The sequence below is a fragment of the Sander vitreus genome, chromosome 22, assembly GCF_031162955.1.
Source record: "Sander vitreus isolate 19-12246 chromosome 22, sanVit1, whole genome shotgun sequence".
Taxonomy (NCBI): domain Eukaryota; kingdom Metazoa; phylum Chordata; class Actinopteri; order Perciformes; family Percidae; genus Sander; species Sander vitreus.
Genome location: NC_135876.1, coordinates 4,102,265 through 4,120,677, shown reverse-complemented (window position 1 = coordinate 4,120,677; position 18,413 = coordinate 4,102,265). Strand labels below are relative to the sequence as shown.

At 40.7% G+C, this 18,413-nt stretch overlaps 1 protein-coding gene across 2 annotated transcripts in view; it reads left to right on the top strand.

Annotated features, from left to right (window-relative positions):
* rsu1 (Ras suppressor protein 1) overlaps positions 1–6,585 on the top strand; it is a 41,110-nt gene extending 34,525 nt beyond the window's left edge. For both annotated transcript variants that reach the window (XM_078280233.1, XM_078280231.1), the window contains exon 9: positions 3,088–6,585. In XM_078280233.1, coding sequence (XP_078136359.1) covers positions 3,088–3,190 — 103 coding nt within the window. In that variant the 3' untranslated portion in view covers positions 3,191–6,585. The remainder of the gene's footprint in view (positions 1–3,087) is intronic.
* Positions 6,586–18,413: the final 11,828 nt, after the last annotated feature.

Genomic DNA, 18,413 nt, shown 5'->3' with positions numbered 1-18,413 from the left:
TCTCTGTAGTGCAAACCATTCTAAAAGGCACTACACTTAGTTAGTTTAAGTCCTTGGTTCTTAAATGCCACCCAAGATGCAGAGAACAGGAAAAACTGGTCTGTTTAGTTAAGGAACACACTTTACTGAAAATACTTTCAGTATTAGGCAAAGATGCACAGATACTATAAAAACATATTTCAAACAAAGTTTCTTACCTGCAGCCTAATGTAACGCATTTGAGCGCACACACACACACACACACACACACACACACACACACACACGAGAGTCGGGACTTTTCTTGGAGGGACGGTCTGATAATAGTTATACATTGCAAGTTGTTAGCAACACCATCCGGTGGCCTGGCGCCGCTGCCTGCTGGTCAAACTGTGCAGCCTCTGCTCAACCGGTACGGTGGGGGCCGTAAACGTCCCGGTACATTTTTTTGGTCCCACTCCGCCGCTACACACACACACACACACACACACACACACACACACACACACACACGGCCGTATGTTCAGCGGGGAAGTATGACGTCTGCAAACACCGGCTGCCAAGATTCCAATCGTCCGTTATATAGTGAGTTGTCAGGCTGGTGAAAGGCTCCATGGTACGGCTCGACCACAGGTCCGTTGTAGCGGCTTAAATCCGAACCAAGTCCAAATAATGGATGTTGCACCGGTCTTTTTCACCAGTCCCTTGTTTCGCTTTCAGTCATGTTTACTCAAGATGACGATGATGCGTTGCAGCTCGTGGCTCTAAACTTCGCAGGTAGATTGCGTCATCAACATGAGTTATCGCGATAATTAAAATCTCTATCGTAGGCCAATTTTGTATCGTTTATATTGCATATCGTCCCTATCACCCATCCCTTGCGTTGAAGTTTTTATATTAGTGTTCTTGCCACTATGTTTGCAGAAGCATACGTTTTTGTAGACGTTGAGGTGGGTAAATCAAGTGGCCACCTACTCAGCCTGCTGTGATACACTGATACACCTGCTTACTATACTATACTATACTAGGGGTGTATGCTCAAGAAAAGAAGAAAAAAATATATGTATATAAATTTCTTTACCACACTGGTGTCAGATTGGTACTCGGTATTGGCCGTTACGCAAGTTCAGGTATCGCAATCAGTATTGGGAAGGAAAAAATGGGATTGGAACATCTGTAACTTGAGCTATATCTGCTGCCTGACGTCAGCGGAGCAGCTCCAGTCTGCGTTGGTCTCTGCCCGTCTGTGGCACAGTATCCTTCAGTGTTGATAGGCTATTACTTTGGACCTTTAACCAATCAGATAATGCTGTGGCCGGGCATTGAGCAAGTATAGACAGAGAGGGACAGCTGCATCAGAACTGAAGAGCACATTTTTTTTATTGATTTATTTTGTCGGCAATCAGATTTAAAAAAATAAAAATAAAAAAAAATAGCGATTTTGATAATGTTAAAAATACTGAATATGACAGCCACAAATAGTCCGATCCCTAACTATCTAACTAACTTACTAAATTATATTCTACACAAAAGTATATATTGATATGAATCTTAAAAATGAGGAATTGTGGTTTCATTAAATCCAGTCATGTATGCTGTAACTGTTAAAAGATGGTGATAAAAAGATAGGCCTTAAAGAATGGGTTGACCTTTCTGAAAATTAACAAAAACCTTCATTACTGCCAAAAAGCAGATGAACAAAATTAGGCCTACCACCAATGATCTATACAAACAGTATACACTCTACTGGCTGGTTATTGTTATGATGTGATCGGTGGATCCTAGTCATTGGTGTCACTGACATGCTCCAACATTTCCCAGTTTCAAGTAAGCTTATTTTAAACCCAGGCGGAGCATGAATACAGTAAGAGAATGGAAATCGAAGACAATTATTATCAGGCTGCAGGGAAAAGCACAGAGACACTGAGCTGAAGAAAAAGTCTTTTCCACTCCAATGAGCTCTTTCACTTGTGAGCATGACACACCCATGGGATAGAAACAGTGACAGGTAAGGGAGGGGGGGGGGGGTGTCAGTGGAGGAAGAAGTATTCAGATCCTTTACTTACAGTAAGTAAAAGTACTAATACCACACTGTAACAATAGTCTGTTACAAGTAAAAGTCCTGCATTGAAAATGTTACTTCAGTAAAAGTCTGTAAGTAGTAGTAAATATCATCAGGAAAATGTAGTTAAAGTATTAAAAGTAAAGAACTCTGCTCCCATTGTAGAAAGTGTAAAGGATCCAAACAGTTGTGTGTTTAATGGTCTAATCATTTCAGCTGGACTTGTAGGCCGTTATATTGTTGGCTAGTTTACTTTAGAATAAAACATCAGATTTTATAAACTACATGTGTTTAGTGTGCAGGAACCTTAATGTGTAAAGTAGCTAGTAACTAAAGCTGTAACAGATGAATGTAGTGGAGTAAAAAGTACAATATTTGAGATTGCATTAAGTAAGACTTATAAAACTAGCATATTTGCTGAAACTGACCCTATGTTGGAGTAGAACTACATGAAGCAGGTCATTTAAAAAAAATCTCAAGAAAAGACTCAAGTAAAGTACAAGTTGTGTGTGTGTGTTGTCTGTATTTGTTTCCATGAAAACTGTCTATCCATCAGTCTTTGGCTGCTGAGGATCCCAGTGGTTGTGTGCCAGTGATGCTGTTGACCCCATTAGACACCTGCAGCTGTTTATTGAAATCTGTGGCTTGGCGTGGCAGTGCATGTGCCCCAATGGCTGAAAAATAGGAAGTCAGAGCTTCAGTTTCTGCCTCTGCGTGATCACATCCAAACATATAAGATAGACTTGACTTTATTGATCCCACACTGGGTAAATGTCCTTGTTACAGCAGCTCAAGACATTCACAACAGAATGAAGAAAATACATATTAAATAGAAATAGAATAGAACAAACACAGGTGGTATGCTCTGTGGGGGAGGATGGAGAGTTGGTGGTTAATTTGTGATTAAGAAAGCACATTTGTATTTGTTTGGGAGGTTTTGTTGTGTTTTTATGTTTTTCTTTCCTTGACTTTGTTTTAGATTTTTGTGATTGTAATTCTTCTCTGAAAATGGTCTAATAAAGGGACTCCTCTCCTCTCCTCCTCAGTCTCTATGGCAGACACATGCAGGCCAACCCCGAACCACCGAAGAAGAACAACGATAAGAGTAAGAAGATCAGCCGCAAACCGCTGGCCGCCAAGAACAAATGAAGAGAAGATAGAGGATGGAGTTAAATGCAAGCTCAGCCTGTCAAACTCACTGCATGTGCCTTCTTTTCTTTTCTCTTTTATTTTTATTTTGTATAGAAATAAACATTTTGTATTACAATGACATGTATGAATTATGTTTCTAAATATGTAGTGTTACATATAGTTTGGACTGTATTCCACTGTGCCTGAGTATAGATGGATGCTGTTTTTTTTCAACTGTTGTGAACTAGCCTGGGAAAACCCTGACCAACTTCTGGCAAATTTGAGATTTGCTCTGCAAGTCAGTCTGGCCAAGAGCCCATTCAAGCCCATTTCCAATTTTTCCAAATCGAGGCACCAATCCCAACCGTTGAGGCGGGCTTTACACGATGATGGTAGCGCAGCAACGGCAAGCAGCTTTTTGTTTACATTCAACATGACGGCCACTGAAGCGCAGCAACCCGTTGATGCCGCTGTTGCTGCTACGTCAACCGGATCATTGGTCTGATTGGTTGAAGGACTATCCAATTGCGCCCAGAGACATTTGAGAGGCGTCCGTTGGTGACGCCCCTTTGGAAATGGGCTGTGAGTGAAGCTTGCCCAGACCCACTCTCAGTTACAACTGAGAAGGGTCTGGTGTCAACCAGGCTAGTTGTGAACAGTTTAAGTCTTGGTTTTGGTGCTACTTACCTAACTGCTTGGACACAGAGGTGACTACTGGTAACAGCTGCGTAACTACCAGATTAGAGTCATTTAGAAGCAATGTTAAGAATTAATTATAATGTCATCCTTAGTCGCTTTATATGCTGGTGGCCTCAGATGGCAAACAGAGTCACTGTAACTTCACATTGTAGGACATCAGTATCAAGACGTCCTGCAGGGCGAAACTATTGAACTGCTATGATACCAAAGGCGAACATTTAACATGGGTGAGTCCAGATGCTCACAGATGTTTGAGACGCAACTTGAACGACTGCTACTACTACTGTATACTTTCAGCTACGGAAACCATTCAAAACCAGACAAAATGTTCAGCTCTGTAAGTGCATTTATCCTTGTTTTCAACTCTTCTGCCTTTTTATGCTGTTTTCAACATCATTTTGTAAGTGAATGGGAGGAATCTTCAAGTTCTCTTCCAACCCATTCCACTCTGAAGTTCTACTACTTCAGCTACAGACTTCATTTTAACTTTGAACAATCACAAGACTTTGAAATTAACTTAAACTTCAGTTTTTCCTGTATATTTTAAGTATTTGAATTATGGCTGAGTTTATAAGGGGCGTGTATTGCCCTGCTTAAAGTGTGTCACATGACCTGTGATGTCACCCGCTGATCCTCATCTGCTTTTAAAAAAATCACCAGGCTTTGATCTATTCACCAGTGCCGTTCAGTCCCTTCTTTTCAGACAATACATTTCAGCTCACAGCTCTTAAAGGAGCACGCCGACTTATTGGGACTTTGTCTTATTAGTTGCTTTCCGACCGGAGGAATTTTTGCAGTTCCTAGAACATAATGTTCCTAGAACCCTTTTTTTCTCCTGTTCCGACTGGACCAATTTGCGGATTATTAAGTCCCTCTGGCCGCAGTTCCTGTAACTCTTTCAGCTCCTACTTCAGGGCAGGGTCTTTTCCCTTTTCCCTTTCCCGCATAGTGGTGGTTAGATGGATGTGATTATAATAACAAAAGGTCAGTTCCTATGGCCACTTGGCCAGTGCGAATGCAAATGGTAAAAACGGTTTTGGGGGAGAGTAGTTAGTAGAACTGTTTAGAAGTGGACTGTTCCTATAACTACGTTCCTGTAACTACTTGGTCGGAAAGAGGCTAACTTTGTCTGACGCATCCACCGCTAGCCTAGCTTAGCACAGATCCTGGAGGTAACCGGCTCCAACTCGAAGGCGAAGCACTGCTACTTGGGCAACACCTGAAAAGCACCGTTGTTACTCTCTGCTCCTCACCACGGGGCTTCTCAGGTGCTGCGAGCAAATCACTCCACCCAAGTAGCAGAAGTAGCAGTGCTTCGCCTTCTGAGAATGTAGTTCCCAGTATGTATACGGTTAGAAGATGGCTGGGTCTCATGTGACCTTGCTATTTGTATACGCTGTGACTATACAAATCGCAACATGTAAATAGGAACATGTTGGCGTTATTTTGTCACTTATTGGGAGCAGTAGGCTAGCTGGAGCCAGTTACCTCCAGGATCTGTGCTAGGCTTAGCTAGCGCTGGGGCGTCAGACAGATTTACGACACACACGGAGATGAGAAGGGTATGTATGGACTTCTCTAACTCTGGGGGATATGGTGAATAAGCTAAAGTCCCAAAAAGTTGGTGTGTTCCTTTAAGGTAATGCTGTTTTTGTTCAAAAGTGTTTAGCAATGCAGTTCCTCTGTCTGATATTAATACAAACTAGGACTGCACGATATGAGGAAAATATCTAATTGCCATTCATTTGACCGATATTGCAATTGCGATCATTATTCTCATTTTCATTGAAAAATCTATTTAAATGATCATGGCGAGAATTTTGGCGAGTATTTGTACCAAAGAAAGAGTTTTTTTTCTTTAGTCTGTAGAATGCGATTGTCTCTACAGCACTACAATACTTCTCTCATAATGGTATTTTGCCTTTAACAAATATTGTTAAATGTGTGATTAATATTTTATACTAGTCCAAATTGCGATAAAACTGTGATTAATTGTGCAGGCCTAATAGAAAGCAATTCTTCTTTCAGACAATTCATTTCAACTTCCAGCTTTTCAGCTCTGAGCTTCTTTAGGTAAAGGATTAGCTTCCAGGTTTTTTTCAGCAGTGCAGTCAATGCACTGAGCTTTAATATGTTTCAGGCTATAGCTTTCAGATTTCTGCATTTTCAGCGATGTTTTGCACTTTATTTCAGCTCTCAGTATTCAGACATTTTCTACACAAAATGCATTTTTTTGTTTAGTTACTTTTTATGGTTTTACAACGCATGCTCAAAACACATTTGCTTTTCGTCATTTAGATGTGCTAAGAGATACTTTGTGACTGTACTTCACTCAGTTTGAACACTATACTACTCCACACTGTCTGTATTTCCTGAATATTACACTCCCTCGTTCTCTCCCTTTGTCTCCTCGCTCTCTTTCTTGCTTACAAACAAGCAGAAACTAGTGTTGCTGAATAGAGTATGTATGTAAAGATAGCACAGCTGAGAAAAGAGATGCAAGTGACTCACTGTACCTTCCACATTCTTTTTGTCAAGTTATTTTTCAAAGCTTCACTAAGTGTCTGTCACATTTCAGCCTTTTGCAAAGCTAAATTAATATAATCCATTCATAAAATTCATTGTGCTTTTATCACAGGCCAAAATATACTGAAAGTTCATTGTGCTCGCTGTATCGAACACATATACATTACAAATAAAACAATTAAAATCAATGTCTTCTCTTGTATTGTTCATAAATACTGTATATAAGCCATGCAATTTGAAAGCTGTGTCTGTGCTACAGTCATGTTTGGGGTCTGAATATCATAATAATAATATAATTATCACTTTGAGTGTTCTTATTTTCACTTTGTCACACTAGCTGTTTTCAAAACTGTTCCCTATCATTGAAATAGTGCACTTTATAGTGCGTTCGCTATTTTGAGGTGGTGTTTGAATTCTGCGCAGTTAATTTCATTCACTAAATACAGTAGTCCCCTATAAAATACCCACGATGCACAGCTAATCTGAGTGTACATACGATGTACCTGACATTTGACCGTATCCAACAATGCAATGTGGTTTTCCTGGAGGAGAAGAAAAAGCAAAAGCACCCGTGAAAACTGAAAAGAAAAAATGGAGCGGTCTTTTGTTTCTAAACAGTGATAATGTAACATATACCATAAAACCTTTTACTATTCTCCTGAGTGCTCGCTTTGTTTCAGGGACGTATAAGAAGTCTTTCTGTTTTGTTTGTTTACATGATGCTGGGCACACCCGCCTCCATCACAGAAATATCAGGTGCATCTACTGACGCAACGATGTTAAGAAAATTTGAGTGAATGCTGGAATGCTGTGTGGACTAGCCAGACCCTCCTCCACATCGAAGGTCTGGCAATACCAGACTACACATTGCCAGACCTATCTACACAGCATTCCTGGATGGGAGAAAAACATGCTCTGGTTTATTGGCATTTCTTTAAACCAATCACAATTGTCATGGGCGTTTTTAAGCGCCGGACAGAGCCACGGTGCCTCTGCAAAATAGCCTCGGGAAGGAACTTGTTGTGGTGGAACGTGTACATTCAAAAGTAGTTTTAGTCGTGCAACAGAAAACCCAGATTGGACAGATAGTCTAGCTAGCTGTCAGGATTTACCCTGCAGAGATCTGAGGACCATAGTCCTCATAAATCCACCGGAGTTTAGAACGGCATCACAAAGAAAGAGGAAGGGGACGGACATCCAGCCGGAAATGGAGGGACATCTTTCGGAACCTCCGGCTTAATGAAACGTCGTCGATATAGACTAGGACAATGTTGTTTGTTTATGGTTTACATTGGGTTATTATGAAAAATAAAATTATTAAACATCATTAGCCGTGATGCATGAAATAATATGATAAAGAGTTAAAAGATGAAATAAAATGAGCAGACCTTAAATGAAAGTTTGTAGTTCCTCTTGCGGCTGTTTTGGCTTCTTTTTCTTAACTTACTATGAGGAGGTGCATGTTCATCATCTCTAGGTGCATCTTTTGAGATAGCCACACAGATGGGTGTACGCTCTGTGGAGATGAGGCAGTTTTTTTTCCAGTTTAAGCAACAGAGCAGGAAGAATGTTCTGGAAAAGTTGTGCAGATGCAGAGGGCAGGGTGTCCAAAGGTTTCCTGGAAGAAAACAACATTCAATATGGTAGCTTTAGTTAAACACCTCCATCCATCTCTGAGAGAAAGGTAATAATGGCAGCCTGACTCATCCTCTGTGGCCTTTCAATTGTTTTATCAGAGTCTGTTTGAGAGTCAAAGCCTGGGGTGGAAATGAGCAGCGCCATGGAATGCATCATTAGGCCAGAGGGATATTGGTCAGCTTTGAGAAACCACAATGGAAGAAGTATGATGTAGTATTAAGAGAGACAACGGTAGAGAGTAGTATGTAGAGAGACAACGGTAGAGAGTAGTATGTAGAGAGACAACAGTAGAGAGTAGTATGAAAGACTGAATATCCGCGTAAGGAGGCAGGTTGGGGGGTGGATGGGTCAAACAACACAGGACTTCTTGTCCCGCATGTCACTGAAACATACATTTTGTAACCCCACCAACCATCTGTTTCTAAACCTAACTGTCCCGTTCTTGTGCCGCATGTCAGTGAAACGTACGTCCCAAGCCAGAGCGTCAAAAAGTGCCGCCAAGAGTCCCGAACAAGCACATCTAAAATGACGCTAAAGGAGACTTTTTGCGTCAATAACAAACGCCAAAGGCACCTGACCAAGCATTCTTTTTGACGCACAGTGAGAATGTGTTAAAACATGAGTTTGTGACCTATCAGCAACTGTCACCTCCGCCCTAAAGCCCAGTCCAACAATAGTCACTCTGGTGTTTCGATGGATGTTGTTCCTGTTTTGTTTTCGCTTCATCTCAATTCATCTCACACTTTTTCCAAGGACACAATGAGTCCCAGGCTAACTAAAGCCCATTGATTTTGGCGAGGTGATTTATAGGTGGCGTGTGTGTTAGGGCAGGCTTGATTGTGTAAGGGTGGAGGGGGGTGGGGGGCTACACAGTGGCGCTTTAATAAGGGTAGTGACACAGGAGCAAGCACCCCGCCTCCCACAGGGCGACATGAGCCACTAATATACAGCTGCTTTACTTAACAACCAAAGCATTTAAAATAAACATCCGTCTTCAAACATTTATTCTAAAGTCAGCTCTCACATTTTTTCTTCAAATCTTTTCCTATGAATTTATTGGGGGGAAATTATATTTTCAATTCTCCATCATTTGAAAAAGAACTACTATCATAAATGTCACTTGATAATAGAAAGGTTTTGAAAAAAGTATTTTTCATAGTAACTTTTCATAGTTTTTGTCAATTATGATATGTAGTACTCGCCAAGAATAATGCTGAGATGACTCCAACAAAGACCCATTTTGTAATAAAACTGAATTATTTGAATTCTGGACAAATCATTTGAAGCCAACAGATTTGAGTGAGACTGATATGAGAACTATTTGAATGTTTGGATGAAAGATTGCCACGTCTCAAAACCCCTGAACCTCATGAATGACTAGACTTAAAGGGTAACTTCCTTTTGTTTTTACCTGGACACTATTTTCCAATGTTAAATGACTGATGGGAAGAACAATCTTTGAAACTGTTCCAGTATTAAGCAAGACCGCTGCAGTCGGCAGCGGCGAAACAAGCTGCGCTGTAACGTTAATGGGCAATTAATAAAATACCAAGAAAGCAGCTGGGCCGGATGAGTGCAGCGCTTTCTCTTATGAAGAAATTTGCAACTGAGCTGGCTCCAGCGCGGCAACCAACCGTTCATGCTTCCGTAGACACTAGTCTCGCTTTGCCAGACTCTCCTCCAAAGCACGCTGGAGGAGAGTCTGGCTACTCCACATAGCATTCAGGGATGGGAGGAAAACGTGCTCTGGTTTAATGGCATTTCTTTAAACCAATCACAATCGTCTTGGGCGGTGCTAAGCTCCGGAGAAAAGCCACGGTGACCCTGCAAAATAGCCTCGGGACTGAACTTGTTTTGGTGGAACATGTGTACGTTCAAAAGTAGTTTTAGTCGTGCAACAGAAAACTCAGATTGGACAGATAGTCTAGCTAGCTGTCTGGATTTACCCTGCAGAGATCTGAGGAGCAGTTAACCATAGTCCTCATAAATCCACCAGAGTTTAGAACGCCAAAACAAAGGAAGCCAAAGGCAACGGATATCAAGCCTAAATGAGTGAAATCCGGCAGATTTTCCGGCGGCAACGGAACAAACCCAGAAGTGGAACGTCAAGGATATAGACTATGTAGACACACACACTGTTCCTCGGTTATGGAAAACCTTGCACATAATACCATTACCCAAATTACAATGTCCAAAAGAACGTAAGGATTTTAGACTCATAGCCCTTACGTTAGGGATGATCAGATCTCTAGATAGAACTCTACTCCAACATCTTGTCAGTACAACAAAAGATAAAGTTGATCCATATGTTAGTACATAAGCAAGGTTGAGGTATAGAAGACGCAGTTGCCACTCTGGTTCATATTATCTCTTGACATTCAGACAAACCTAGTCTCGCACTGCCAGACCTTCCTCCACAGCGCTGTGAAGGAAGGTCTGGCTAGTCCACACAGCATTCCTGGATGGGAGAAAAAAAAATTGGACAGATAGTCTAGCTAGCTGTCTGGATATACCCTACAGAGATCTGAGGAGCAGTTAACCATAGTCCTCATAAATCCACCGGAGTTTAGAACACCAACACAAAGAAAGAGGAAGGTGACGGACATCCGGCTGAAAATGTGGGACATCTGGCGAAACCAGAACTATCCTGTAAATGAAACGTTGTTGATTTAGACTAAGAAAAACCCAACACCTATGCAAGAGCCCTCTTTCTAGATTTTTCATCAGCTTTCAATACAACACATCAAACATTTTGGTGTCAACTAACAGAGTCATAAAGGTGAACAAAACCCTTTCATCTGCCACAATGGGAGATTTTTGCCATGTTTTTTACTTTCTATACCGACGATGTCGTACAGATACACCAAATCAATGCATCATAAAATATTTTGACTAGAGATGCTACGATACCATTTTTTCCTTCCCGATACTGATTCCTATACCTGAACTTGCATATCTGCCTCTAATTTTGATGATACAGTTTTAAGCTCTGTTAGGTAATTTGGGAAGCCCTGAACAGCACCCACATGGCATAAACAAAGTGGTCGAGAGGATATTATTGCTTTTGAGATTAATACAAAGAAAACAGGAAATAGTATTTGGTTCACCGTCTTGACTCTCATAATTAATTGAATGTTTATTTTTTATATGGAGAAATAAATGGACCAATGCCACATACCACTGCATTTACAGCCCAAGCTAGTTTTGCAGCACCCATCTCTACATGGGCTTTGAAATATAGAAAAGCAAAAACCAAATTGTAAACAGTAGCAGCTGGTCTTATTGTTGTGATCCTTGTCAGTATTGGATTGTCGCTGTTGTCATGGGAAATGAAAGGCTACACAAGAACAACACTTCTAAACTATGGCACTCAAGTGATTTAGTGTTGCACTTAAAAAGGACTCACGAGAGACAGTTTGAAAAACAAAAAAGAAATTCTGTGCAGCAGAGGTAAAGCTATCCGGGCTTTTAGTTTCTGTACCGGTCAAGTTTCAAAAACAGGCTCCCTGCCTGGTAAATGCCCACACCATCAAACTTCACCTTCGGCTTGTAACAGTGGCGCCGGCAGGATTCTATTTTGTAGTTCGCACAAGAACCGCCCGCTGAAACGGTTTACTGCGCCAGAAATCAGCTGTTCTTATAATATTTATGTGTATGCGAGTGTGCACCTACCCAAAGCATACTTTTATCATATCATAATGACCAGGTCATGAAAGTATTATGCTGAAGGGTTTTGTAAAACCCTGATAGGCTAGAAGTTGTTGTTTTAAGCAAAAGTAGAAATTCAGAAAAGAGAGATGGATGCGCAGACGGACGAGCCTGCTCTTGATGAGCCTGTATGGAGATATGAATAACCCGATATCTCTGAGTGCCATGTAAACATCATATCCCGAATATGATCAAAAACGGTATAAGCATCATAACCGGAATATCCATGTCCATGAAAACACACATGACTCAAACAACATGCTAGCTCTGTACATGGGTTCAGCGATAGCAGCGTCCATCACCACCAACAGTTTTTCTGGATCGAGTCATACAATTGCTGTGGATTATGGTTAACTGCTCCTCAGATATCTGCAGGGTAAATCCAGACAGATAGCTAGACTATCTGTCCAATCTGAGTTTTCTGTTGCACGACTAAAACTACTTTTGAACGTACACGTTCCACCAAAACAAGTTCCTTTCCGAGACTGTCGATCCGTCCGGCTCTTAGCACGACCCAAGACTATTGTGATTGGTTTAAAGAAATGCCAATACACCAGAGCATGTTTTTCTCCCATCACGGAATGCTGTGTGGACTAGCCAGACCTTCCTCTGCAGCGCTGTGGAGGAAGATCTGGCAGTGTGAGACTATTGCAGCCCTAACAGAGATACACATCAATGTTGGAGAAAGAAGCTGATTGGATTATGTGGAGCGGCCCTTGAGAGGAATACTGCTTATGGCATCTTGCGATCACCCAATAAATTAATAATGAATGTAATGTTTTATTTAGCAGAATTACCTTGTGTTGTTCTATCCTATCCAATATTTCCCATATTTCTAAGCAGATTGTCTATGCTTTATTCTGATAAATGTGTCAAATTCCTATCAACTGTGTTGACATGGCAATAAAGTATAACATTATTCTACAGTATTGAAAAAAAAGAAGATAAATATATATTCGCCTGTGTGTATGCATTTACTTACACGTGTGTATATAAATTTTTTTTTTCATCGCCTTGCCTTTCCACTTTCATATTTTACTATTATAATTTTTGTTGATCTTTTTTGGCGCTACTGTTTGAATAGTTATTCTGTTGTTTTTACTTTTGCTTCATTTATCTAGCTTTTATTGCCTTGTGAAGCACTTTCCAACATTTCTTTTCAGAAGTGCTCTATGAATAAAGTTAATGATTATTATCATTATTATTACTCCGTCCAGTTTCAGTCCCTCGCCGTTTTGTGCCTCCTATAATCCCTCCACAGCAATTCATCATTCAGCGTGCTGATATTGAGTGAAGTGCCAATGCAATGATCCTGTTACCTTCACAGCTCATTTTCAGGGACTCTCGATAAGTGAACGTTTGGAAGCCTAATGAAGCCAGAGAAGACGAGGTTAGTTTGATTTTTAGTGGCATCAATACTGCCTCTGTGTTCTCCTGATCCACAAGACTAATGACTTTGTTCATAGGCGTAGATTTGGGTATGGACAGTAGGGACATGTTCTTGGACTGCTGGAATTGTCCTGACCAATATTCTTACAGATCTGAAAAGAACTTGTCATTTTAAGTCCAAACAGTGTGCCTCTATGCAGAGTTGCCAGGTTTGTGAGTTTACTGCAGGCCGCCAGGAAGTGCGCCGAAAGCCAATTTGACATTTGATGGCCAAACAGTGGTAGTACGACTTCATGTCTGTCACTTGATGCCATGGGGCCCAAAAACACTTTCCTATAGACTTACATGGTGAAAGCGACATCTGTAAATCAGTGGATAAACAGGAAGTTGCCGGCTCGGCCTTTGGAGGTCTCTAGTGCGCCTGCTCTATGGGCCGCACAGTGAGGAAGCAACGCGGATCATCCGGCTCGTTTTATTTCCTGTCACACGGTCCGCTACAGGAAATCATTCCTGCCACATACAATCAAACTGTACAACAATTCACTGCTGAGTGTGATGCTTGTTACTAACTTAGCTCCCGAGAGCTTCTTCCCCAGAGTCCTTATGCTTTCTCGGCTCACAGATTTCCTTGGATTGTGGTGGCACCTGGATCGTGGTTGCAGCTGCTGCTGTGGACCTAGCTCAACGCCCTGCTACTCCCTGCTACGGCCTGTACTGCGACTACTAATTACTTCTAGTCATAGTTCTATTATCTTTATTGTTACTATAATTGCCACTGTTCATCATACCAACTGCTATAATTGTTATGAATCATATTTCTGTATATCTGGGGGGGGGTTGTTGGGTCTTTGTAAATTATAGAGTATGGTCAAGATCTGCAAAGTGTCCTGAGATAACTCTAACTAAAAAATTAAACTGAATTGAAAAAAATCTAATGGGTATATATACTTGGGTAGGGATGGGTTCTGGTTCCTGCGGGCCAATTGATTATAATGATAATGTTAATGTTTGTCAATTTGTAACTGTTTATTATTTGTTAACATATATATATATATATATATATATATATATATATATATATATATATATATATTATATATCGAGTGGATTCCTTAATAAACAAATTAAAGATATGATTAGGAATAGCAGGGGTGCAACTACCCAGTGTCAGAGGGGTATGCAGCAACAATTTTGGCACCCCCCCCCCCCTAAAAAATAAAATATATTATTTGTTATTAGCAGTTATTGTTATTGTTAACAAATAATAAACAGTTACAAATTGACAAACATTAACATTATCATTATAATCAATGCAACATAATGCCTTAAAATGCAAAAGTAAGCCTACAAAGATCCTTTAGAACCCTCTATGTTAACTATGATGTCGTTAATGTAACAATTAGGGTTGGGCATCGTTTTGATTGTAACAATTCTGATTCCAATTCAGAATCTTCCTTTTGATTCCGGTTCCTATCGATTCTCAATTCCGATTCTTTGAGTGGTGGAATTGAGACGGGTCATATGCTTATTTCACAGATAAGAGGAACATTTTATTTTGATTCAATGGTTATTTAAAGTTTTACCGGGCTTTTTCAGCCACACTTCAGAGTGCTGCTTACTGTGTTCCATGGCTGTAACACAACAAGTGCTTGGACACTACGGAAACCAAAGCTTCCGCGTGTTAAATTTGGAAACGATTCCATTGGAATTTTTATGACGATTCCAAGTAGGAACCTGTTCTCGATGCCCAATCCTAGTAACAATGTTGCTACCAAACATTCTACGGCACTCTTTAGTTTCTACTAGATTGTAACATGGCGTGCCTTTGCACTTGTCCATTTATCTAGTATTGCATCAAATGAAATAGTTTGTGCCACACTGTTTTCAATTGAAATTACTGCTAATTAGGTTACTCATGTTGGAACGAAGGTATGTCTTTATGAGCTTTAGCTTGCTGAACGATCTCTCCGCAGAGGCAACTGTTATACGCATTGTCAGGAAAACTCTCAGGGCTACTGTTACATTTGGAAAAACCAAATCAAGGTTCTCCTGTAGGAGGAAATTTAATTTATCCAGAGTCTTTTCATGAGCCCTAAGTAGACGGCTCGCTGGGTAAATTTCCTGAATGATATCCCTTGAAACATCATTGGTAGCTAGGATATATATTCTCAATGATTCCTTCAACTCAGCTTTTGTCATGTTTTCCATTTTAAAGATGAACTTAAAATTTTAAAACACAAGCTGAAGATTGCAAAATCTGTCAGACAACTCCTGAATTACTGTTTCAACAATTGCATTGAAAACCATGCACCATAAAATGGGTCTCAGGTTCCTGTTCATAATGGCCAGTGCTGGAATCATCACCATGAAATCTCTTTTGCTTTCTGAAACATTTCTCTCTAAACTCAGGGGAAGCATCCATCTCAATGGCTATTCGGCGTTCAATGTCAAGGGATTTTTGAAAGCCCTCCACTCTATACTTAAGCAAGAATTCTTTAAGAGAGTCATCTATCATTCTAATGGCAATGTCCATCGAGATATATTCACTGCTTGCATTTCCTTGCTGACATAGGTGATCTCTGACAATAGATCATACCAAACCAAGAGGCACATGAGGAACTCCATGCTGACAATCTTGAGCCATTGTCATAGCTCTGCCCCCTACAGTTAGCCAACTCCAACCCCAGGTTATCCAGGTCAATGTTTCTGTGAGGGCTTTACCAGTTGTGTCCTTCAAGACAGCCAACAAAAGACTCATTGATGGTGGCATTCTCGTTGTCGTCTGTATGAACATACCGGATTATTACTGAGGCCTGCTCCTGCTTTGAAATGTCAGGTGTGCAATCCAACTCCACAAAGTACTTGGAGGCTTTGACCTGGACACAAATTTGACCAAGTACACATTCTGAAATTGAATCAAAAAATTAATGTTGAATGCACCAGGAAAGATATCCTGTGGTTTCTTTAGAGGCTACCTTTCTAAGATGCTCTGCTAGTGTGACATCATATTGTGCTATGAGCTCAAGGACACCCAGGTTTCCATTTTTAGGATCTCCTAACTTAGCATTCTTCCCTCTCAGTGGCAAGTTCCTTTCTGCAAGGAAGAGTATGCAGTCGATCACTCTCGTTAACACACTTCTCCAGTGTGCCTTTTCAGCATCTATGGCTCTTTGCAATGTGCTGTCAATAATTTTACCAAGGTGTAAGCGGGATGCTAATTCTTTCCACAACAGATAAGGATTGATGTGATCACCACTGGTTTCATGGTGCTGCAGCGTTTTTGAAAGACACTGCCAGTTATTGTACCCCACCACAAAGCGTGTGTCAACAACTCTAGGGCCATCAAAAAGCTTACATGCAAAACAATACACTTTATTCGTACTTTTGGAGTACAGTAACCAATCCCGCTGCACTTTTTCTCCATTGGACATTGAACGAAAACAGTATGCTTTGAAAAAACACCTACTCTTCTCTGTTCTTGGATATGGCCAATCAGGACATTTCTGTGGGGTATTCTCAACCATACGCTGCCTAAATGAGTCCCCAATCTGGTGTGGTGGTGGCCAGTCAGATGGATCTTCTGAGTAAGGCCTTGTCTCAGCCCTCTCCTCTTCACCTCTCTGTTCCATTTCCACCTCCCGCTCCTCTTCACCTCTCTGTTCCACATTCTCTTCCACCTCTTCTTCACCTCTCGTTTCCACATTCTCCTCCAATTCCTCCTCAATGGTGAGTGGCTTTCCACCTCTGTCTGCACTATTTTTTACCCAAAAAGGACACAGTGAATAGGTTGGTCAACAGAACTTCAAAACATACTGGACATTTAGTTTTGTATGGTCTAATTGAACTCCTACCTGATGTCATCACTGGTCTCATTTCTACTTGATGCCATCGCCGACCTCATGTCTGTCCCTCTTACTCCTTGCCTGTGTTCTTCTCCACTAGGACATATTGTCAAACAAACATTATGTAATATATTTAACATATTACTTTTTCCATATTAATAATATTAAGAAATTAATCTGTTGTTATCAAGTGGCTCCCCCTACACTTCCACCTAATGTTAGACCTACCTGTTGCCTTCCCCTGCTTTTCCTGATCCACCATCCTCACACCTGAATGAAATGAACTCACTATTAAATATAGCAGCCTAAATTCAATTCTTAAATCAGCCTAGTGATGGCATCAGATAAGACAACTAGTATGCAGTAAGGTTGTGCTGCTGTTGAAATTACATTCACATTTTGGATTTTAAAAAGTACAAATATGGCACATATATATATATATATATATATAATATAGCACAGACCTTTAAAGAGAGAGAGCGATGTGACCCTGTAATTACAGCTTCCATGTCACCCAACAGATGTAACTATAGCCTGTATGTTTGACAGCACAGCTAACAGCTAACGTAAAACAAAATCTATTAATGATTAAGCTATTGCATAAGTTATGTTTTCCAGCTTCTTGTCATTTATTGTGCATGCTACCTTAAATTTACCAGTTGTTATTTTACCTTAATAAAATTGAGATATGTCATGCATGGGATTGGTACCATAGAGTTTAACCAAAATCTAAATGTAGCTATCAGCAACATTGGTTTGCATTAAGTTAGCAAACAATAGCCAGTCTGTTAACATGAATATTTTTGTAGCAAATCTATGCATGATTCCATGGTAAACCACAGATATTGCATTTGTTGTTTTCCAGATTCTTGTCATTTATTGTACATGCTACCTTATATTTACCAGTTTTCAGCTCAGCAACCTCAGTTTTGCATATTCTAAGCTAGCTGTAAACCCCTAGCCTGACAAGCCAGACCCACATCAAGATGTTGGGTCTGGGAACTCACCATTGACGGAGCTCAATCCGAGGGATGGGATAAACGGTTGTCTTTCAAATTCCCTCTGCACGCAATAGGATAGCGCTACAACCAGGCAAAGCAACGAAGAAGATAGCGGAGCTAGTTGATAGATTCAACTTTTGCCGAACACATCTTCCTTTTTTAAGAATGATTTCAGTGCCATTCTTTGTTCTCAAAGAAAAGCTTAACTCCAAGTTTCCAGAAGACCGCTGTTCCCAGCAGCAACAGCCATAAGCCCGCCTACCGACTCTATACACCATGTGATTGGCCTGACCAGAGTTTGGTTTGGCAGCTCGCAAGCCAACGGAGAGTGCCTATACCCCCCTGGCTGCAAAATAAATTTGCTGCCACTAGGGTGCGTCTAGATTTCTAGGCTAGTAAACCCCCATTTGGCTGCTACATTCCCAGTGTTAGCAAACA